At 36.5% G+C, this 24342-nt stretch overlaps 1 protein-coding gene across 1 annotated transcript in view; it reads right to left on the bottom strand.

Moving 5' to 3' along the window:
* LOC149927394 (tachykinin-like peptides receptor 99D) overlaps nt 1-24342 on the bottom strand; it is a 142937-nt gene that overhangs the window by 25896 nt on the left and 92699 nt on the right. The window contains exon 3 of the mRNA XM_090159012.1: nt 7275-7425. Within this exon, the coding sequence (XP_090015138.1) occupies nt 7275-7425 (151 nt within the window). The remainder of the gene's footprint in view (nt 1-7274; nt 7426-24342) is intronic.

The raw sequence follows: 24342 nt of genomic DNA, 5'->3' as shown, positions 1-24342 counted from the left end.
GGCGGCATGAAAGTGCCTATTCCAAAGAATGCTAATAAAGGATCCAGAAAATATCTTCGCAACGTTTTTCCAAATGACCATAACTCTAGGTTTTCCGGATGTCGATGCTATTATACCTTCTCGCCTACCATTTGATTTTAGTTTTTTTTCCTCCGGGACTATTAAAAGAATCTTAATAGTAGGTCGCCAAACTATCAACTATTTTTTTCTTTTATGGTAGTACGGATCCGTGCCACCACGTGGCGCTAGTTTCCTTCGCTTTGTTTTCGAAACGATTTTAAAACTTTGGATTCTCAGCAACTATCCCAAGCAAAATCGTTTGCCGCTACATTAAATAGCAGAAATTGGCTATTTGATGTTCATCCTAGCGAATCTTAAGAATTTCCTAGCCCCCAAAAGATGGGGAAAAGTTTTACTTTTAAATTTGCGAGTCTAAACTATCGCGGACGGCTGGAGTAGAATTATTAAAATTAACGAGGGAATTGGGAAAATTTCGAAACTATCGCGTTATAGTAAAGCCTTCGAAAGACTCGATTGTTCTAATTATTATTGTGTGTCGGTAAACTCGCGTACTCGATAGTGTTCTCCCAAATGTCTTATTATTAATTTTAAACCCCACTTTCAATACAAATCCCACAAGGCCAGACTAGAATCGAAGAGTTAGCTGGTAATGGTATCAAAGTATTTATCGGAGTAAAGTTTGTTACTAAAATGTCTAAACCACTAACAACCGGCTGTATCGTCGAGAGCTTTGACTCCCTAATTAAATTCGTTTGGGCATATAACGTCTCAAAGGCTCCTAAGGCCTCGTAATTAACGTTACCCGATCAACCCGGGTTCTCGATGAAACTGTTAATTTCCTCCTTTAACTGATATCAAGACAGCGGGTGGTCACCCTCTCTGAGAAAGCTTTTAAACGTGACGAACCCAATAGACCATTCGCTATTTGGCACCGCGGGGAAATTGACTGATGTACGCTAATAAGCCATTTTCAAAAGGGTTTATTGGAAAATTTCCTTCTCCGGATATGATTAATATACAGCCATCTTTTGAAACTTGAAACTTGTAGAATGAGTAATTTATATTTGGGTACAGCTTTAAGGGCTAAATTAAAAATTGGCTTAACCCGTTCTTGATAACAGACTTCATATAGAAATTAGCATTAAATTGTTTGGTGAATTAAATTTTGTTCAGCGTAGTGCCTCGGGTACGATATTGACCACTGGATGGCGGCACTTACGATGCGAGGAGTTGAAATTTTATAAAGCTGGTTTACTATAACACGATTTGAAACGAGAGGAGAACTTGGTTCGTATACAAATTGAATTAACGCAGTTTTACGTTGTTTTCTGCCGTATGATACTTTACAGAGCTCATATTTAGACTGCTTAGACTTTGTTGGAAACGTTAAAATGTAAATTGCACTGTTCTAATTAGATTTGTCGTACGTAGAAGCTCAGCTAACCAGCTATTTTTGTTAATCCAAGCGCTTTGGATAACCTGGCTTCAAAGGGCAACATAATTATATCCAAATTTCTACCCAAATTTCAAGTGGATCCTGGTCTAATAGCAGATCCAACCAATACATTTTAAATAACATTTAAATTTTATGAGTATCACTATTTAATCTTAGACAAATAAATAACAAACCCCATTCTTCAAATTTCATACCACACCAGCGCTCCTACCGTGATAATCGTGAAACCTTTCCACCCAAAACATTTGTATGTCGGGCCAAAAATATTAGACTTAATGTCGTTCGCTTATTAAGGCTGGTTCACACGGGCAGTGTTTTCCTGATTTTCTCGTTTTACCACCTTTTTCCATTGTTCTGGCGCACGGGAAAACGACTGTACACACGGACGAAATTTGCCGGATTTTACCGGGTAAAAGAGAAAACGGAACCAAAAATGTTGAAATATCTCTACTTTTCTTCCCGGTTTTTTAAACACTTTGAGCTCGACCAATCAGCGAGCGTTACACTGTCACGTGATATAGCGAGCGATTTTGAAAGTCTTTGAAAGTAGGCTTACGAATTTTTAGGTCCTCCGTTTTATCGTTTACCGGCAGCGCTCGCGGCGGTAAAATCTGGCAAATTATGTCCGTGTGTACAGTCGTTTTACCGTGTGACAGACCAACGAGAAAAGGCGGGGAAAATATTGAATATTTGGGTGAAAATTGTAACAAACCAACCACAGGGACGTCATTTCAGGACCTTTCAGGAGGGGGATTTTTAATCTAAATAGTTATTGTATAATTGATAGCATAAGCCTATAATATTATTCTATAAGTTTGTAACTTTGGGGAATATTTTACTGAGAGCTAGTATCGGAGTGACGTCATCGCAAGAAGAAAATCTGCCCCTAGCGAGGCGCTGTCAACGGCTACGTGTGACGCGTTAGCAGGTGGAGGCAAAACGACGACGAAGCGCGTTACGCAGTCTGTCTTGTGAATAGCTTTCAGTAAAACTTTTATATGTGAAGAATAGGAAGTGTCACACTTATGTAAAATATTATACACTTATTTTGGTAGTTATTTTCAGGATAATAGACAGATCAAACCAGGACACTTCTAATTTAGTTAAATTAAAATTTATTCCCAATTTTTTAGCTAATAAAATTTCAGGGGGGGGGGGGGCAATGCCCACCCAACCGACGTCACTGCTGCAGTATAAAAGAACCCAAGCGCCCAATCTAGATTCTAGTCTTATTGTTTATTTGTCCAAGATGTATTACCCAAGGCACCAACTTAGGCTCAATTAAGTTATCGAGCGACTTTTATTGCCTTTAATTCAGGTGGCCGGGTTAAACAGCGTAGGAGGGTGGTGGCAATCCCTTCATACCACGCGAGTCAACAGCTCCCTATTACTTATTATTACCGTTAACCTTTAGAAGTTTTATGAAAAGGGGTAACCGACGAACTTGAGGGAAACCCCTTTAACCAGTGGGGAGATAACTTGCAAACTCAACGCGGAAGGAGTGGTTCCGGGTTCTCACCCAGTGCTACAAGCTAGGATCTAACCTGGCTCCTCTTGCTGCGAGGCGAAAGTTCTAACCACTCCTCAACCCCACCAAATGTTCGTTTCCATTACGAAAATGAATGAACAGGGTGTTTCAACAGGTTATGCAAAATTTTAAGGAGTTGTTGGGGGAGAAGTATGCCTGTTTTTTCCCATTTTCCTGCGATGAGTTAAAAGGGCGCCAGAAAGCTTCAAAGTGTGGCCTACTAGCCCCTTGCTGCGCTTGTTGCAGCCTACTTCCAGGCTCTAGTAGGCCACACTTTGAAGCTCTCTGGTGCACTTTGGGGAAAAAACAGGCATACTTCTCAACTCACCCCCTACAACTCCTTCAAATATTTTCATAACATTTTGAAACACCCTGTATAGATTCCTTTTCCAGCTCAATAATTAAATATTTGTGAAACGTTTTTGAGGTTTTCTACGACTTATATCAGAAGTAAATTAACCGAAGCTATCGAAAGAGCGCTCAGAATCGGAGGGCGTGTTCCTTATGAAAATGATGAGAAAATCGAGTAAAATAAAATAATTTCCATCCCCGTCTTTTGACGCGATAAATTGCACTTGGGAATTGTGGGTATAGCTATTTCTATGTATCAAAAATGGTTTCATAAAAACAAAAACTTTTTTTTCCGGTCTAGAAGCCCGCAAAAATTTAAAATTCGAGGTCAAAATGCTACTTCATAAGGAAAACGCCTCCAACATAGCAGTCTGATAACTTTGGTTTATTTACTTCTGCTTATATTACATAACGCTAAGCGAAGCTAAGAAAAGTAAAATGTAGAAACGAGGTTTGAGATAAAGAGGGAAGAGATTCACGCTATCGGACCAGCGGAACAGATAGAGTAAAACGGGGGAACCGTGATGGATTCGTCGGGGCTTTCACCCGTTGACGGCGGACCTTTGGCGACGTGAAAAAACGGCGACTTTGGACTATGGCAGTGACCAAACACAATTGATAAAAGGCCTAGCCTAGGCTTAGTTCGCTTACGTACGTGTATAGCCTTCGACGGAGGGACTTCCCTCTTTAGATTATTCGGGTCGATTCTCCACTAAGCCTCGGCGATAGCGTATTCCTTCGGACCAAAAGTCCTCCCTTAAATGCCGTTGCTGCCAAGCCGGGGAAGAATGCTCTCGCTCATCGTTATTCGTTTCGCGCCTCGTAAAATCTTTCAACAGAAATCTGTTTCTATATATATATATATATATATATATATATATATATATATATATATATATATATATATATATATATATATATATATATATATATATATATATATATATATACGCGTGTTAGAGTCGTTCTTGCCGGTTTGGGATTTGGGGATTTTTGGAGGAGGAAATTGCGTTAAAATAAGCTCGCTTCATTCTCCAAACCTAGATACTCTATATATATTTCTGCTTTATAGGATCACGAATCTGATAGTTTTGTAGGCTCGTTTCTGTTGCTTTTTCGAGCTTTTCTTTGTAGGTAGAAATTTTAAAAAGGTTTTATTCCATTTCGTGCGCTTTGATCTGACGGGAAATATGCTTCGGCCCGACAGCGTTCTTTACGGTTTAAAGACGGCCAAAATGATTCAAAAATTGATTGAGTATTTTTACGGTTACCGACTCTAGCGTGTAGGCGGACTCAAAACTGTTTTTTTTTTGTTCTCAGTTAGAAAAGTTTCATCCAATTATTTTTGTATAAAGAAGGATTTATTCGCGATGCTATTTTTCCATTTCAATTTTTAAATAGTTCCAAAAGTCTATAATAAAATTCTCATGTGATATTATTTAATCCAGATTATAAATAATGTTATCCTTTGATGCAGTCTTCTACAAAAGAAAGTTACCTATACTATTTGATCTCAAACCCATCCAAGTTCGCGAAATAAAACCACCCTCCCGAGAATATTTGAAAGACCTTTTTTTTTGGTTGAAGTGCGAAGTTCTCAAAAGAATCACTGCGCATAATTTATTCGCATAAATTGCTCCAAGAAAGTCAAAAATAATGTTTCTTTGTGGATCGTTAGAAATATATGCAAAGAAAATCTTTTTCTCTTAGCTAAGCGGACTTTTTCTATTTGTATTTCAGACACCGAAGAACTGAAGTTGGATCTGTAAAGAGTTCTTGTTTTAAAATGCTTTTTCTTCGCGCTATTCTTTTCCGTTTCTAGCCTTTAAATCAACCAAATTCTGGGGCTCAAAAATCGCGTATTTATGTTTTAGTCAGAACCTTAAATTGCAACCAGTTGTTTTCAACAGTTCGCTGACTCTGTTATCGTTATGCGTAATCCAATTTTCAATTTAACGAGATTATGAAAAAAAATGTATTAAAAAAGTTTTAAAAAAATCATTATTTTTCGTAAGAATTTGATTTTGGCTTGGAATCCAATTACATTAATCAGAATATAGCTATTACTTCGTTGATCTCATTATCCGAGCACGTCAGAATGTCGTTAAAATGTACTCAATTTTTAAGAGTATTAAATGAGTTTTTTGTTTTATAAATCATTAACTTTCTAATTTAATATAACCATAGATAACATAATAAGTATAAGTATGACACTTCCGATTCTCCAGTCGCTAATTCGTTTATAGTCAATCAGTTTCAGAAATCAGATTATAATAAACTATAATATTGAAATATTATGATTAATTTTAAATTATTATTAATTATTATTTTAATTAAATTATTCGTTTCGTTTCTGACTGTAACTATTAGTTTCTACCATCTCAAAGCTGTTCGAGAATATTTTTGATCAATCAGATATCAGATTATCCTCATTAACGTTCAGATATTATCAGATCAGTTAATGTTGTTCAAAATGCAAACCTATTTAAAACCAAAAGTAATCTGAAGAGATTGTAACCCGACAAACATAGTTATCGATTTTAGAAATCTCTCGATTCTTGGGATTATTAGTCGAATACAATTTTAGATTTAATATAACAGATACACCAGATCTGAATAACTAATTATCTCCAGATATTAAAAATTACGAACCGAATGACCTGAACGCACAACGTACAATCTAGACGAATCGACCGGCTTTTCAACTAAATTACGCAGCTAAAGCTAGCTGGTTCACCTTTTTCCGTTCTTCTGGGAAAACTACTGTACACACGGACAAAATTTGCCGGATTTTACCGCTGCGGGTAAACGAGAAAACGGATAAAAAATGTTGAATTATCTCTACTTTATTTTCCCGGTTTTCTGAAGCACTTTGAGCTCGATTAATCAGCGAGCGTTTCGCTGTCACGTGTTATAAGGAGCGATTTTGAAAGTCTTTAAAAGTAGGCTTACGAATTATTGCGTCTATCACGTGACGGCATAACGCTCGCTGATTGGTCGAGTCCGACGCGCCCGAGCGAACGCGCCTCATAAAAGGTCCTCCGATTTCTCGTTTCCCGGCAGCGCTCGCGGCGGTAAAATCCGGCAAATTTGGTCCATGTGTACCATTGAATTGGGAATAGTACCGCTAGAATTACATATGCGCGTTCGGGAGTCGTGGTTTCGCGAAACAAATTCTGCAATTTCGAGTCAGCGCACTCAACCGTCAACTTTATCATTATACCGTGGCGCCATCTATCACTTTCAAGGTGGAATATTGGAAAAAGTAATTTTCATAGGATATAGCTCCCGCCACTAACAGCGAATAGCGCCACCGACAAATGATAAAGTTCTCAATTTGAGTAAAAAAGTAAGGTTTGACATTTTTTAGGGGCCCCAAATTCTACTTTGCACAGTGTTAATTCGGCCCTGGTAGAGTCGCGTTGTTAGAACAACGGGAAAAGGTGGTAAAACTAGAAAATAGAAAAATCCAAAAGAAAACACTGCCCGTGTGAAACATCCTTTAATAAGTGTTGATTGTTAACTATTTCAATGATATACGTCAAAATTTGTTTCGACGACGTCATTAACGTGATAAAAGCAAATATATGGGTTTGTTGACTGTTTGGGGCGACGGAATAAACAAACGCTCCATTAGATGGATCACTGATATCATATATTTGAGGTAATTCGGAAATTTTTCCATTACGAGTAGCTTAATTAAACATTTCGGGCGTGTAATTTACATAGAGATCACATTCCCCGAAGGCGGGACAAATATCTGATCCTCGTAATTTTGCTTCGCTCGTCCGGCTCATTCGAAGCTGCTGGCGCGCCCGATTCCACTTAAATCGCGAAATTTGTAAAATGCATTTTGCCAGTTGAAAGTGGTTCTTCGAAAATGGAATGAACGGAAAGGGCGTGCGTATGCGAACGTACCTTTCTTTTTGATTTGACGCTCTCCACTTGCTTGGCGGTGCATTCTCCTATGGTTTGGCTTCCCCATAGCTCTCGGCCGACTCGGAAATAGGTGTATGTCATGGCCGAGATGGGCAGGACGTAAGTCAGGACCAATATGAAGACGTTGAAGCTACGAAGAGAACGGAACGCCATTTTAGTTACAAAGAGGACGAAATTTAGTTACATGGCGAACATTTACTAATAGCTACGCCGCGGGTCCCGACCAAAAATGCTTAATTCTATTACGCCACGTCCTCTTCGCTGAAATATTCACGCGCTTATATCTAGTCACGTTCACATTTGCCTTCCCATTTACTCGTTAAATTCCTATTTAAATTTTACGCGTTCTAATCTTCATTTCCGCTATCTACATTTTTACTTTTGAGTTAAATATTACGCTCTAAAAGCCATTATGTTATTGGAAATTGGAGGCTGGGTTGTGATTCAATCAAAATTGGTGAGAGTGAAAATTGTTAACACCTAGATTTTGTGATTTCTTATAATTTATAGGTAATTTCCAGTGATTTTCTTAAGTTAATTCCCGTGATTACCTACGATTTTTACACCTGATTATCTACAATATGTACAGCTGATTACCTACAATTTGTACATCTGTTTACCTTATGTACAACTGATTACCTTATGTACAGCTGATTACCTTATGTACAGCTGATTACCTTATGTACAACTGATTACCTTATGTACAACTGATTACCTTATGTACAGCTGATTACCTTATGTACAGATGATTACCTTATGTACAGCTGATTACCTTATGTACAACTGATTACCTTATGTACAGATGATTACTTTATGTACAGATGATTACCTTATGTACAGATGATTACCTTATGTACAGCTGATTACCTTATGTACAGCTGATTACCTTATGTACAGCTGATTACCTTATGTACAGCTGATTACCAAATGTACAGCTGATTACCAAATGTACAGCTGATTACCTTATGTACAGCTGATTACCAAATGTACAGCTGATTACCTTATGTACAGATGATTACCTTATGTACAGATGATTACCTTATGTACAGATGATTACCTTATGTACAGATAATTACCTTATGTACAGCTGATTACCTTATGTACAGCTGATTACCTTATGTACAGCTGATTACCTTATGTACAGCTGATTGCCAAATGTACAGCTGATTACCTTATGTACAGATGATTACCTTATGTACAGATGATTACCTTATGTACAGATGATTACCTAATGTACAGATGATTACCTTATGTACAGATGATTACCTTATGTACAGATAATTACCTTATGTACAGCTGATTACCTTATGTACAGCTGATTACCTTATGTACAGCTGATTACCTTATGTACAGCTGATTGCCAAATGTACAGCTGATTACCTTATGTACAGATGATTACCTTATGTACAGATGATTACCTTATGTACAGATGATTACCTAATGTACAGCTGATTACCTTATGTACAGCTGATTACCATATGTACAACTGATAACCTATGATTTGTACAGCTGATTACCTATGATTTGTACAGCTGATTACCTATGATTTGTACAGCTGATTTCCAACTATTTGAAATTCAACCAACGAAATTAAGCTATTCCGTAACGTCACTGCCGAGGGAACTTTGAAACCATTGACTACATAATGTTGCAAAATTATTACATTTCTCGAGAACTAAAAATATTATATTGGGATTTTAGCATTTTGTAATGAAATTGATCAAGGGAATTCTAAATAAATAATTAAAATAAAAAATAACCTAGGTTAAGAGCAAAGGTCAAAGATTTTAACCTACGTTAAAGAGGTCAAGGGTCAAATGTACAAAATTTCTAAAATTATTTATGGAATGTGCAGGATAATGTTTTTTTAATGAAAATCAAGGTTTGTTTCAATAAAATCGGAAAATTTATCATTAAGTTCTTTACTAGCCTATTTCAGAGACCATAACCATTTTCGCCATTTTTCAATGTCTAATATCTCAAAAACTATTCATCGGATGCCAAAACTATTTTGGAAATCAGTTTTTTTTGCAAAAAAAATAACCACTAACATGAATTTTATGTGGCCCACGAATATTTTAAATAAAACGTAGGACGAACAAATAATAATCAGCTAGGCTAATATCCTTCAAGGTTGCTAGAGACGCTAATATAGGTTTGCTCGCGCGGACGTTTTTGAAGCCTTAAAATACGAGACAAAAAGAAAGTGGTAGGGTCTGACGACTACGTCACTAAAACAATCGATTAGAGTTTCAGACGTAATAAAGTACGCTAAAAAATATCAAAAATACATTGGTTAGGTAGTCAAAAGTCAGAGCAAATATAATCCGAGGACATAATACAACTTTTTAAATCGTGACGTTGGTGTCAGACCCTTGAAACATAAAAGAAAAAAAATTGACCATTTCAAATCAAGCGTGTGCACCCCTTGAATAGGACCTTGGCACCACCTGAGACTCAACTTATCTAACGACTTTTATTGTCTTTAAACAGGTGGCCGGGTTACAAGGCGTAGGAGGGTGTCAACAACTCCCTACACTTACTATTACCGTTAACTTCAACAAGTTTTTATGGAAAGAGGAAACCGTAGAACTCGATGGAAAACCCCTTAACCAGTAGGGGTTTGGGGGGAGAACTTGCAAACTCCACGTAGAAGGAGTTGTTCCCAGTATTAAATAGCAATACTTGGGCTCTAACAAAATGGCATAGTCTGAACGGTGCTTCAGAAAATATAACCGAAGACGTTTCTTAAGTCTAACAATTAGATTCTAATGAAGGCACTCGCAAATTTCCTATTTTTACCCATAAAGGCTTTAGTAAATTCCTGGAATCCGTCTACTATGGCGTCTTGGAGAGGCGAGCCTCGCCTTAGGAAGTAATTCTCAGGGACAGCGCTAATAATATTATCGTTGCCGAGTTTCAGCTCGGCCGCTGTCCAACCGAATATAGAGTTAAGCGCGGCTAATGTATATTCCAGGAAAACATCTCTATTGTCTTTCCCATTCAATTATAATCCCGTTTTTGGCGAAAGTATTCTCCCGAAGAGAATAGGACCCCCGAGTGCCCTATCAACCCTACGCGGAAAAGTTTCGGCAAGTTTTTTTCCCGACTTTTTCTCCGGTTGTTATTTTTTTATTGGAATCCGAACGGAAGCGAGCCGAGGTGGCCCACGGTTTGGCAAAGGAAAGAGAGGTGCTCTGCCCCCCCCCACCCCCCCCCTTTAAAAAAACGCTTATAATGGAAAACAATACGGTCGCGGCGGGTACATATGCCGTTTCACCGTCTAAGGCCTAGTTTTCACTAGGGGCGAAATGACACGACGGTGAGCGTCGACGCTAAAATAATGAATGAGGACTAAAGGCTGGTTTTCACTAGGGGCGAAATGACACGACGGTGAGCGTCGACGCTAAAATATTGAATGAGGTCTAAAAGCTGGTTTTCACTAGGGGCGAAATGACACGACGGTGAGCGTCGACGCAAAAATAATGAATGAGGTCTAAATTCTGGATTTCACTAGGTGGAAATGATACGACGGTGAGCGTCGACGCAAAAAATCTATTAGACCTAAAAGGGTTTTTTTTTCGCGTTGACGCTCACCGTCGTAGTGTTTCTGTTCTAATGAAAACCAGCGCTTACAGAGATTTTTGGCGTTGACGCCCATCAGCTTTTAAGCTTAGTTTTAACTTTGCATATCACCACATAGAATGTTAGCGGTAGAATTCTTTTACGGAAAATCCACTAATGGTTACTAAGGAAGTAAAAATTTTGTTCGCCAAGGCTTAACTATAAGTTCTAAGCCTTACCTTGTAGGTTTGTACCGGTTGGCCCTTTATTTGGTACCATTTGTAAGTTCTTAGTTATAATAAATAATTTTAATAAATAGACTAATACAACGCCAAAAGTAAAACCTTTGTTTGGAAAGGCTTAGCCTTAAAGATTTCCTCTGTTTTGCCAAATTTTTCGATTGATTTAAAATTTATTTTTAATAACTTCGAAAATATTTTATTTTACTCTTTCTTTTTGCAAAACAAAAAAATTATAAGTTTTTTTCTAGAATTTGTAACCATGTGATGTCTAAGAACATTTATTTTTTTATTGTTTACTGCTTAAAACTTGATGTTAATGGTGCGGAAAAATAAGAAAATTTTATCCAAAGTGAACAAATTCTTAACGTAACAAACACAAGAAGAACGCAGCTAGCCTTTAAGCACGCTAACGCAGTGTTGTGTACAAATTTCATTGGACGAAAGTTTAGGCTGAACGTTTTACGGCCGGGGGGGGGGCAATTTCCGAATTTTGCCCTTCCAACGGCAGCAGGCGCTAAAGCGTCTAACCAATGAAAATTGTACACAAGAAAATGCAGGACTTTTGACGGGTTGCGTTCTGGTGTGGAGTGCTGTGTTTGTTGCTCTTAGAGCTTAAGCTTTTTAGTTCTCTATTGGCACGCGCGTTTCGCACGTGAAATTTTGATTCCCAAATCTTTATCGACTCGAGCACGTGCTAGTGACGTAGAAAAATACATTTACACGTGACCTGCCGTATTTTATGGAAATACCAATTTTTAGTTTTATAAATTGAATCCGACCGTTCATTTAAAACTTTTATAGCATGAGAGTAATTATTTAATAGATTACTATATCAAATTTAAGAATCGAATTATCGAAAGTCGCTAACATAGTTCATTAATGAGTCATGGGCCAAATAATGATAAATTCAAGACATGTCTCTATGCGAAAAATCCGACCAATAGCGCTAACACCCGACCACTATAGAGACTTGGCACTCCGTAGCTTTGGCCATGGCCGCCATTGTGGTCATATTTTTCTACCCACGATAAAAACTATTGAAAAAAAAACTGTGACGTAGCACTGCCAAGTCCCTATTGCCCCCTATTGGATCGCGGACCTACGTCATTTCGGGGCCTAATTTTTTAGGGACAGTTTTAAAAAATAATACACGTGGTTGTCGTAATTAATATATTGGAATATTTATTAACAGCTATCATATTGAGCGCGGTTATTAAAGTTATAGTACTTATTTTGATACATACTAAGATCATAATTAGTATAATATATACAATTATATAATATTAAACATATATACTTTCCTAGAATCGTTGAAGTTAATCTAAAAATGAGGGTCCAAACATGGCAGAATTTTCGAATGACAACCGCCACTTTTTCCGAATTCCGACTTAGTCAACACTAGATGGCGTTTAGTACGCGTGAAGGAGCAGTGGCGTACCGAAAGTATATGGCACCCGGTTAATAGTTTCAAAATGCTTCAACAAGCGCAAAACCAAGCAGCAGGGACTTTAAATACTGTTTAAGTTCACTTTTTTACACTGGTTACCTCGATTGGTTTTCAAAGTCCTTTTTTACCTATCAGACGAACCCAAACTTTAATATTCGTGTTTCCCTGCTGCTTAGTTTTACGCTTGTTGCAGCCTACTTCCAGGGGATAGTAGGCCACCCTTTGAAGCTCTCTGGCGCTCTTTTAACCCATCGTAGGAAAACGAAAAAAAAAAAAAACAGGCATACATCTCAACTCACCCCTACAACTCCTTAAAATTTTTGCATAACCATTTGAAACACCCTGTATAGAATTATTAAAATTCTATTGAACGAAGAATCAGAATTATCACTGGTTGAAGGAACAATTGGATATTAAAGATAGGAGTGTTTTGGCGCCCCCTACATGATATCCAGCTTTACGCCTGGTTAAATATTAACCACCTTAACCCGGGTCAGTACGCCTCTGTGAAGGTATCAGAGTCATGTCCTGGATTTATCATTATTTGGCCCATGATTGAGTGGGCCGTCCTTTATTTGTTGGCGACTTTGTCCTAGTAAAAAGCCAGCCAGAAAATTGCCAAAGCCAACGATTTTTTTAAATCTACGACGGCTAGTAGGACGGTTATAATCGAATGATCATCTCACAGCCTACCCGTGTAGAACTAAAATCGAGCCCGAATCTCACATAAAATCAGAGGGGGGATAAGATCAAGGGAGGGGGGCGGAGGGTTATAGGAAGAATCGGCTAAATCAAGCGAAAATGAAGCGAGATCTTTTGCCGACGTGTTTTAGCGGAATCTTTGGCTTGCTGAAATCTCTCCCGAGTTTCGATCCACGTTCCACGCGACATGACGACAACGAAAGTTTCGCTGACTTTTCGAGCGGACAGAGTGGCCGATTGGCTTCTTTTATTTTTTGTCGGCCAAACAAAGACTTTCAGACTGAATTTAGCCCATTGTTACTCCGCGCGATACCGATTGGCCCAGAAGAGTTTGGAGTTTTGGGGCGGAAGCCGTGATAATTTTGTTCATCGTTTTTGGAATTTTGTTTCCACTTTGAGACACTTTTGTTTCGTTGTAAGGCTCGTCGAATTTCCGCTCTAGTCTGCCTTCCCTGCCATACCCTAGTTTCTTCTTGTCCCTTCCGGAATTTTCATTAGGGGATTCTTGTCGGTTTTAGATTTGCTACATAGCTAACCCCCCTCTTTACTTGATACCATAAGTCTATGATTATCTTTCATAAGTGTGTCAGTTAGTCGAAACAATTACCGATAGCACAGATTTATAATTGTGTTTTATAAGTAATACCAAGAATGTATTTATTTATACCTAGGGAGAATGTCTATGTCGAGACGATTTTTAGCCTTTCTCTCAATCCACCCGTTGGTCCCCCCAGTACGCTCCTCCGCTTAAAATAAAACGAATAGTCCCGGTATTTCATTGGCTACTTAAAATTTACGTCACCTAACGCGATGGTAATCAAACGCCGGTGACGTTTTGTCTTTCCCCCCGCGCGAGATGGGGGAAAGGCGTTCAACCTGCCCGGCGATTGTCGCTACATAATCATTCTTCCTAAATATAAATAAATACATTCTTGGTAATACCTAAAAATAAATAAAATTAATTATAAGGCACTAACGTCATTACTATAAACTTACGCTGATAGCTATGCGTCTAGTGACGTCATTACTATAAACTTACGCTGATAGCTATGCGTATAGTGACGTCATTACTATAAACTTACGCTGATAGCTATGCGTATAGTGACGTCATTACTATAAACTTACGCTGATAGCTATGCGTATAGTGACGTCATTACTATATACTTACGCTGATAGCTATGCGTATAGTGACGTCATTACTATAAACTTACGCTGATAGCTATGCGTCTAGTGACGTCATTACTATAAACTTACTCTGATAGCTATGCGTCTAGTGACGTCATTACTATAAACTTACGCTGATAGCTATGCGTCTAGTGACGTCATTACTATAAACTTACGCTGACAGCTATGCGTCTAGTGACGTCATTACTATAAAATTACGCTGATAGCTATGCGTCTAGTGACGTCATTGCTATAAACTTACGCTGATAGCTATGCGTATAGTGACGTCATTACTATAAACTTACGCTGATAGCTATGCGTATAGTGACGTCATTACTATATACTTACGCTGATAGCTATGCGTCTAGTGACACACTTATGTCACAAATAATTATAAACTTATGACTTTACGAAATGTTTTAGAACTATTTGAGCACAAGCCTTCACTTCTTTCCTTGTTATTAATATTTTAATTTACAAAACTTCAGCGTATTCATTTTGAAATTCTGCGCTAGGTTTTTATTTTTAATTAAAAATAATCCAATATAATATTTGAAAAGAGCTTAAACCGCTGACTATTTGACTTTAATTCTCATAAAACCAATCAAAAAACTGAAAAATGAAGCGATATCTCCTATTCGAAATCTAAGAAATTTTTATTAACAAGGAGACACCCCGAAGTGTAACCCACCGATTTTGTTCAAACTCGGGGGATTGGTAGACCTTCAGGTAACTTGAAAAATCCTAAAGGGAATTTATTCAATGCGCAACCGTTTTGCCATGGCAACGAAAAATGGTTTTGACAACAACAAATGGAAATTTTCCCATTCAGAAAAACATGGGATTCTGACCGATTCCTAGGACCCCCCTGTGAAAAATTTCAAAATTTCGAAAATGCCAAAAATAGAAAAAATAGATCAAAATTGACAAATTGATCAATTTAAGGTCAAAATCCTATGTTATTTTCAATGGGAAAATTTAATATTTTGTGTTGTGATAAACATTTTTCGTTGCCAAGGCAAATCGGTTGCCCATTGAATAAATTCCCTTTAGGATTTTTTATGATTCATGGAGGTTTACCAATCCCTCGAGTCGTTTTGCGTCCGCTTGCTAACGCGTCACACGTAGGCTTTGACAGCTCCTCACTAGGGGGAGATTTTCTTCTGGTGATGACGTCACTCCGTTACTAGCTCTCAGTAAAATATTCCCCAAAGTGACAAACTTATGGAACAATATTATAGACTTACGTTATTACTATCATCATTATTTAAGAGGCGGTATATGCTTTGGATGCTTAGCTGGCAAAATAGTTCCCTCGCCGATCCCGCGAAGTTACAAGTTTCATTTTAATGGCCTAGATGGACAATTCTTTCGTAAAATATGTTTTATATACTTCTGGCATTAGCCATTTTTCTATCTATTACTTGGGCGGGAGGGGTAGAAGCAAATCCCGATTTAGGAATTGAAGCTTTTCTCAGGGGTCGACCCGTTCTTTTTGAAACCTAATTTGAGAATGTATCATGTACGTGTCCTGATCCCATCGCCCTGATCCTCCCCTTCCAACCTCCACCCTTACTCTCAGCTTTACCTTAAGAATAGAAATTTTCTGGTCGGCCTCTTTGAAATATTTGAAGAATCCTCTTTTCTCTCTTAGCTTTTCGCGATATTAGGCTCAATCCGATTTCGTGAAACCCCGTAAAGGGCACTTCTTCCAACATCTACATATTTCACCCACCGCTTTTTATCTAAAGGCTTTGTCTCCATCCGCCCCCCCCCCCCATTATTATCTGTTTACGGCGTAAAAGTTTCTTTATAGTCCTCCTTAAAAGCGAAAAGAGCGTAACAATATGACAAGTAAGTGTCCTCGTTTTTACGTGACTGACAGGATAAGCCCACACATAGATAAACCCGTAGGAGTTTAGTTTACTTAATTATCTTCGATTTATAGTCATAATCTACTTTTGATCATACACTTATTAGAATTTAATTTCAAATCGGTAGTGGTTCTATTGTACAAGCATGGATAGTAGATTTTAGAGGATCGGTAAAAAACCTGGTTTTTAGCCCCCGTAAACCAATCACACTAAGGGAGTCGTCCAAGGTTATTTGAAAAACCAAGTATCGCCAAGAGTGGACGATACTGTTCGAAAAAAGAAAAAAGATAAACACGAAGTACATTTTTACGCCAAAAGGTATTTTTTCACGTTTTTATAGATTAAATATGATATACTAAATATCAGTTGATAGTTTTTATTGAAATAAAAAACCAAAATTAAGAATTACTAAAATATAAAGCGCAAAAAATTACGTAACAATATCAATATAGATTGCCATTTTGAAATTTTAAGATCACGTGGTGCAAACGACCTTGCAAGACTCCCTCGGAGTCTCTCGAGCTGATTGATACGCGGGGATAAATAAAATGCACTGTGGAAGGGTATCGAAGACCTGTCCTCTTAATTTACTGTCCATGGTACAAGGAGTCTGATTTTGCTCGAACGGGACAACTATCATTGTTAAGTTAAGTTAAAAGGAACAGCCTATGGTTTAGTTTTCACTCGAAGATCTATTTGGTCCGAGTTCCGCGTCATTTTGTTCGCTCGAAGACCTATCGGTAAGAGCTATTAGTAAGTTTTTAAATCTCTTCAAATTTGTTTAGGGTTTAGCTTTCTTATCCCTTTTCATAATGGACTAATGTACTTTTACAACTATCATTGGTAGAGTGTTGAAATTTTCAGCGTATACGTCAGAAGTCCGTAACTTTCTAATTTCTCAATTTGAGAAATATTGAAAAATATTTTCCTGTTTTATAAAAGAAAATTATTATTGGACTGGTAGGGGATAGATTATACTAGAAATTCATTACGAAATTAAGGAATTACTTAAGCTACACGAAGTAAATTTTCTAAATTTTGGAACATGGCTATTGCCACCTATGAACAACGTTTTTTCATGACCTCATTTTGTGAAAAATCGTTCTTTTTCAAGTATGCTTTACAGTAATCTCTATCCAAAAATACATGAAAATCTTTGTAAATTTCTCTAATATCGAGAAATTATAAAGTTCCCGAGTTCATTGGTATAATCTGAAAATTTAAAATCTCTACCTATTTAAGTCGGGAAATTTCTCAATTTTAGAAAAATTTAAAAGTCATTTTTATAAAAAAAAATGCGTGTTAATGTACTGTAAAGTAGTTATGTTTGTTAATCTCTAAAATTTAACATTGAATCATCGGACAATAGCGAAGCCCTGCAATATGAGTCTACTGTACAAATATCCTTTCAAGATCACCACGATACCCTCTCACAATATCCAAATGTCCTTCTAAGGGTTTCCGCTATTGTGCCTTCCTCCTTTTGAATGTAAAAGTGCCAAAGTTTGGACAGATTTTAAATATGAAGATATTTAAGGCGACACCTTACAAGTATGGGTAAATTTTTAATCAATACATTGTATATAATGAAATAACTAAATATCATTGTTTTTTGTTAAACGTCTATTGATAATATAGCTATATTTAAAAAAATACTTTCTTCACGTAGCTTACCGTAGCTATATTTAGAAAAGATCAGATTTAAGAATGAAATTGTATTTTTCTAGCCGTATTTAGGTGCAAACAGGGTAGGCACAATTTTGCCCAGGGTGGAAAAAAATAGATTTTTTCGCGGTTTTTTCCACCTATTGTTTTCCTGTTAAAAACCGTGTGGAAAATCGTACTTCCATGGTTTTTTCCACCTCTAGCCGCAAAATTCAATAAAAAATAAATAATAAAAGCAGTATATTCTTCTATTCTATTCACTCATGGATAGTAGATTTTAGAGGATCGGTAAAAAACCTGGTTTTTAGCCCCCGTAAACCAATCACACTAAGGGAGTCGGCCAAGGTTATTTGAAAAACCAAGTATCGCTAAGAGTGGACGATACTGTTCGAAAAAAGAAAAAAGATAAACACGAGGTACATTTTTACGCCAAAAGGTATTTTTTCACGTTTTTATAGATTAAATATGATATACTAAATATCAGTTGATAGTTTTTATTGAATTAAAAAACCAAAATTAAAAATTACTAAAATATATATAACAATATCAATATAGATTGCCATTTTGAAATTTTAAGATCACGTGGTACCAACGACCTTGCAAGACTCCCTCGGAGTCTCTCGAGCTGATTGATACGCGGGGAGAAATAAAAAGCACTGTGGAAGGGTATCGAAAACCTGTCCTCTTAATTTACTGTCCATGATTCACTCTTCTTCTGGCCTTTTTTCACCTCTCCTATTTGCAATGACCAAATTAGCCACTTAACTTAAAGGGAGTATAACCTTTATCGATATTTAGGGAGAAGAGTCCTTCATTCCCCCCGAGCGCGAAAGAAGAAAATTATAGGTGTAGTTTTGGAAGAATTATTAGGATTTTTCAACCTATCATTTTCCTTCTAAATTCGATTATAGTCGATTTTTAACATAAAGCTAAGATAACCTACACGAAGAGATTGGTTTTCAAAATATAGTTGGTTTATAACATAACTATATCTCAGTGACTATGTAAATAGTTATTTCAATAGTTAAGATGGTTTTGTTTAAAAATATAACCGTAAAATCAGTAGGGTTTTGAACTAAAATCAATATATTTAACTAGGCAACTGGCTGCGCTTATAGGTCATCAATAGCTTGATAGTAGAAGTTCTATGGGGAATTAATTCTATTGATTAACCGAAGCGCCTAGTGTGGATTTTTAGTAAGCTTATCGCACCCTACCAAACTAGGAAGGTCATACTCCCTTTAATAGATATATCAATTTTAATTAAAATAAACCATGAAGTAGCAGATCTTTTGTTTTAATAATTATTGATTTAGTCAACCATGGTCATAAAAGAAAATAATAGATATATCAATGATTAATTTAGCATGAAAAGAGTTTTTTCCATTTTTTCCGGTTTTTACCTGTTTTTCCCACATGTCCCGGCAAAAACCTGTTTTCGCCTGGTTTTTGCCATACCTGGGTGCAAAGGACATATAGTGCCTACTAAAAAACCACTATTCAATATTTGATCAACGTGAATGCGCCTAAAATTAGAGCGAGTTAAGCTGGTTTCACACTCGACGGAAAAGTAGCAGCGTAAAGTTGAACGTTAGCGGTATATCATCATGTTTTATGAATGAACTTGATAATGGTAAACTAACGACGTAAGTTATATGCCTATTGCTTGCTAGTGCACCTTTTATAAAGAAATTGTAAGCTTACAAAAGGCGCTTCAATAAAACATTTTGAAGAAAATTGCCAAGAAGTAATATTTTCGAGAGCCAGGACCTGCAAGTCACTGTTTATATAGTGCTTGTTAAAGTAATGGAAACTTTTCACCTGTAAATAGAACGTCGTGTTTTGTTTCAGCCTTAATATGTCACAAAAGCTATAGGAAACACCTGTTGCACACCGTACAATTGAAAAATTTCCATTATTTCACCTAAGCACTATATAAACAGTAACTTGCAGGTTCTGGCTCTCGGAAATATTACTTCTTGGTAATTTCCTTGAAGATGTTTTATTGAAGCGTCTATTAAAGCCGAAAATTTCAATGAAGCCACTTTTCTATTTGAACCTACTGCTGCCAGCGCTACTGGTATGTCGGACAAGGAGACGACCCGAGGTGTAACACACCGATTTTGTTCAAACTCGGGGGTTTGGTAGACCTTCATGTTACTTGAAAAACCCAAAAGGTTGTCGCCATAGGAAACCGTTTGGCCATGACAACCAAAAATGTTTGTGATAACACAAAATTTTCCCATTTGAAATAACATTGGAATCTGACCAATTTTAAAAATTTAAATTTTTGAAAATGCTAAAAATAGAAAATATAAATAAAAATATAATGAAAAAGTTCGAAATTGGTTAAAATTTTTACAGGTGGTACCCTTAAAATTGGTCAGATTCCCATGTTATATTCCATGCGAAAATTTCAATTTTGTGTTGTCAAAAACATTTTTGGTTGCCATGGCAAAACGGTTGCCTATGGCAAAACGGTGGCCTATGGAGACATTTCCCTTTAGGGTTTTTCAAGTAACACGAAGGTCTACCAAATCGCCGAGTTTGAACCAAATCGGTGCGTTACAACTCGGGTCGTCTCCTTGCGAGTGAGCTAATGAATGGGTTTGACCTTTAGTAAATATCAAATTAAAGAATGAAATGGTACATTTCTTACTGTAATTAGGCCCAATGAAAATATACTAAATACTAAAAATCCACAATGATGTCAGTCATTATTTGCTCAAAATAGCAACCCGCACATTCTAGCGCCAAACCTTCTCTAATTAGTCGCGTATTAAAGGAGGCTAGCATACTTTTGTTTCCCCAGCTACCTGAGCTGTAGAAACGACGGAGCTAAATGGATTAAGATAAAGCCGAAAGAGAGGCAAGAATGTTTATTCCCATCTTTCCCAAATTCCGAATTCGTTTCCCCGAGAGAAAATCATGAGCCAAGAGATATGCCTTATTTTCTCAATTCCTTTTTCGGCATTCTTTTTCTTTCCGGCGGACACGGCTATTCTCTCATTCCCCTTTTAATTGGTCACCAGAAGATGGGGCTAGTGTATCGAAATTGCTCTAAACCATTTTGAATAGGAAATGGAGTTGGAGCTAGGCAAGCGCTCCTCCGCCATCCCTTTATTAAGTCAGTGCCACGTAGTAATTAGATGGAAATTGGTTCCCGACTCGCGGCTTGTCCCAGTGCCTTCGTCCATATAGCGCCACCCCGACAGCCTATACTCGCGGAATTACCAACCCTTACCCGAGATCGTTAAGAGTAACTAATGGTAAGGTTAATGCCGTTGTAGACTTTACTCTGTCCTCGACCTATCGCCGTTATGTCAGGTGGCACGGTCTTAAGGGGACTCTATGATGCCTTACTTGATGGTTGGCTAAATATATATTATATACATCTATATATATCTTGGAATGGTGGCTGTTCTGGTTCGGACTTATATAGAATTTAATTATTTTTCGCGAATTTCTTTCCGTTACGAGGAAAAGGGGACGATTTTCTTCTTCCTAGATGGCACCGCGTGAATCCGCCGCCACCGGCAAAGGCTTAACAATCGGAATTCTAAATTGAATAAAAGTTTTGCGAGGGCCCCTTTTGGAATGGTTACTCGGGATGTGACAGATGGCGAAATCTTTCTTATTCCCAGTTTCAATAAGGCGACTTACCAGGGGATTAAGGAATCTGGAAATTTCTTCCTGATTAACTGGTGCATTTAATTGACGAAGACCATTTTGAATAATTTTTATTATAAATCGAATGTTAGCTAAGTGGGATTTCATTTTGTATGATTTAAATAAATGCAAATTTGTGTTAGATAACGTAACATTTATTCTTTTCTAGTTTGAAATAATTGGAGAGGAATCGGGATGTCCTCTTTGTGAACACGCGCTTCAATAAAAAGCCTTGTCTCTTTACATCCCCATAAGAGGCGAAAAAGAGATCGCTGAATAAAATATTTCCGGTTGTTCGGTTACCAGATTCGCCTGGCTAGCCAAACAAGCCAACTACAATCCATAAGCAAGTCAACTAGGTTGGACATTCACTTTATAATCGCATTTTTTTCTTTATTGCGGTTATTAATTTTTCAAAAAGCAAAAACGGCCCGATATCGACCGTTGACGCAAAAAATCTCGGTTAGGCCTAACATAATTTTTCGCCTCGTTGGAAATAATCTCATTTAGGCTTAATATAACGCAGGTATTTTTCGCGTCTACGCTCTAATCATCAAGGCGTATTTGCTCTGTTAATAACCAGCCTTACAAGGACCTTATAAAGACTAGCAAGGACGTCCACGGTCTATGTATCAAAAAGGAATCGGTGAATGGGTGTTATTGAAGAGTCTATTGAGCTGAATAGAACATTATCAAATCAATACTGGTGTAATCGTTAGCTCTGTACACTATAATATCTAGGATTCCTTTGATATTGTTTGTGAATACCTTTATCGACATATCGTTTAATTTATCGATTTTTTCATTGTATACACAAGAACGTATTTATTTATGCTTAGGAAGAAATCCAGTAGCGGCGCCAGCAATAGGCCTACTTGAAATTTTGGTAGGTGCCTCCAAAAGTCGTCTTAAAGGGCCTCCAAAATTTAATATATGGTCCTCCAAATTATTTAATATAAAAAAATTCTGTAATTTATATTGTTTGCGAAAAAATTTGTTTATTTATTAATTTTCCAATATTCAATGCGAGTGATTGGCTTAACGACACTGCTGTTTTTATTCCTTTTAAAGGTACGACTAACTTTTCTTGGACAGTAGTGTATTTTTTAGTTTTAATTTTTGGCGAGCGCTACTAGGGTGAGTGAGGGTAAGAATGGACCCTTTTTGTAAAATTCAATTTAAAAACACAAATTTAGAGTAGATAATTTTAAAACGATTTGAAATACAAATAATGAATGTTCATTTTTAATTTACTCTGGTTTTTGGTATTTAAATTTGTGAATTTTTAAAACTATAATTATTTTAAGATATGAAGTGAGTAAGTCAAACATTGGACAAAACAGTTTTGAATTGGACTGGGGGGGTGCTAACTAAAGACAATAAGGTTTAAAATTAGACACCAATTCGCTAACTTTGGACAATATTAGGAAAACTATGGACAAGAAGGTATATTTTTTGGACACTTTCGTCTATCATTGGACATTTAAAAAAAACATATAACTATTTTTTTAAGATAAAGCCTAATTATACAGTAAATTTGGGTTTAAGAAGTAATTTAAGGCAAATAAATAATATGGAAACAAATATTTTAATAGGGTAGATATTGTAATATTACAATATTAATATACAAAAATATTAATATATTACATATTATACTTCTGGTGTGCAGTTATCACAGAAATAGTTTACAGTATCTTTGGAAATTTATCCTTCGGGTTTTTTTTTTTGTAAATTTGTAAATTTTTAAGATTTCTTAAATTTCCCGTAGAAATTTATGAATTTTCTCAAGATTTTCTAAAATTTCAATTCAAATTTACAAAATTTTGCAAGATTTCATAAACATTTGCGGAAAACCATCAAATTTCTTAAGATTTATTAAATTTGAGAAATTTGTCGGAATCGATAAAAAATTTCAAATTTGCCAAAACATTTGAGAAATTTGAAAAGATTTTCTAAAATTTAACAAGTAATTTGAAATTTGGAAATTTTCAAATTACTGGTGTGTACGAAATTTGAAATAGTGTCGGACCTCTCGACTCTCCTTCACTAACAATGTAAGCGAGGCAGCCTCATAGAGGGAACTAGCTACGTGTTTCGTTAAGCTCCAACCTCACAGCCGTACGCAGTCAGCCGTCTGCTTTCCCGGGAAATTTGAATATGAAAACTTGTTTTTAAAGTTACCTTTCAAGCAAAGACCTTAAACTAAATCCTACCTCGTTTAAAATTGAATACAATCGACATGTGATTGATCACAAGGTAGGCTGTCCAATCTTAAACTTTGCACTAGTTAATTTAAATGCTTATAAAAAAGGCAAAACCTTCATTACATAATAAATTTCGTGTACTAGAAAAACACGAAATTGCTTAAAATAATACTTAAACAATTTATTTTTATTTCACCATTTCATGTTTGCATACTATATCTTATTTCCTAAGCCACAAAACGAAATTTCCAATGAAATTTCAAGACTTTTTTTCGATAATTTTAGTTGTTTTATTTCAAGACTTGCTGTATAAATTGTCGTGGTGTAAATATTTAGTAATAAACTGCATGTTTTAGGGTATGTTTAAGGCTTCAAAATGAGACCAATTTTGCGCTTTGGCATCAAAGAATAAATTTTCAAATAAATATTTTTCAAAAGTGTCCAAACTTCGCCATGTCCATTCTTACCCTCACTCACCATATATCAAAATTGTATCTTTAATTTTATCTTTAAAAA

This window comes from Leiobunum rupestre, chromosome 9 (genome assembly GCF_980474605.1).
Source record: "Leiobunum rupestre chromosome 9, qqLeiRupe1.1.hap1, whole genome shotgun sequence".
Taxonomy (NCBI): domain Eukaryota; kingdom Metazoa; phylum Arthropoda; class Arachnida; order Opiliones; family Sclerosomatidae; genus Leiobunum; species Leiobunum rupestre.
This window is presented reverse-complemented; position numbering and strand designations above follow the sequence as displayed.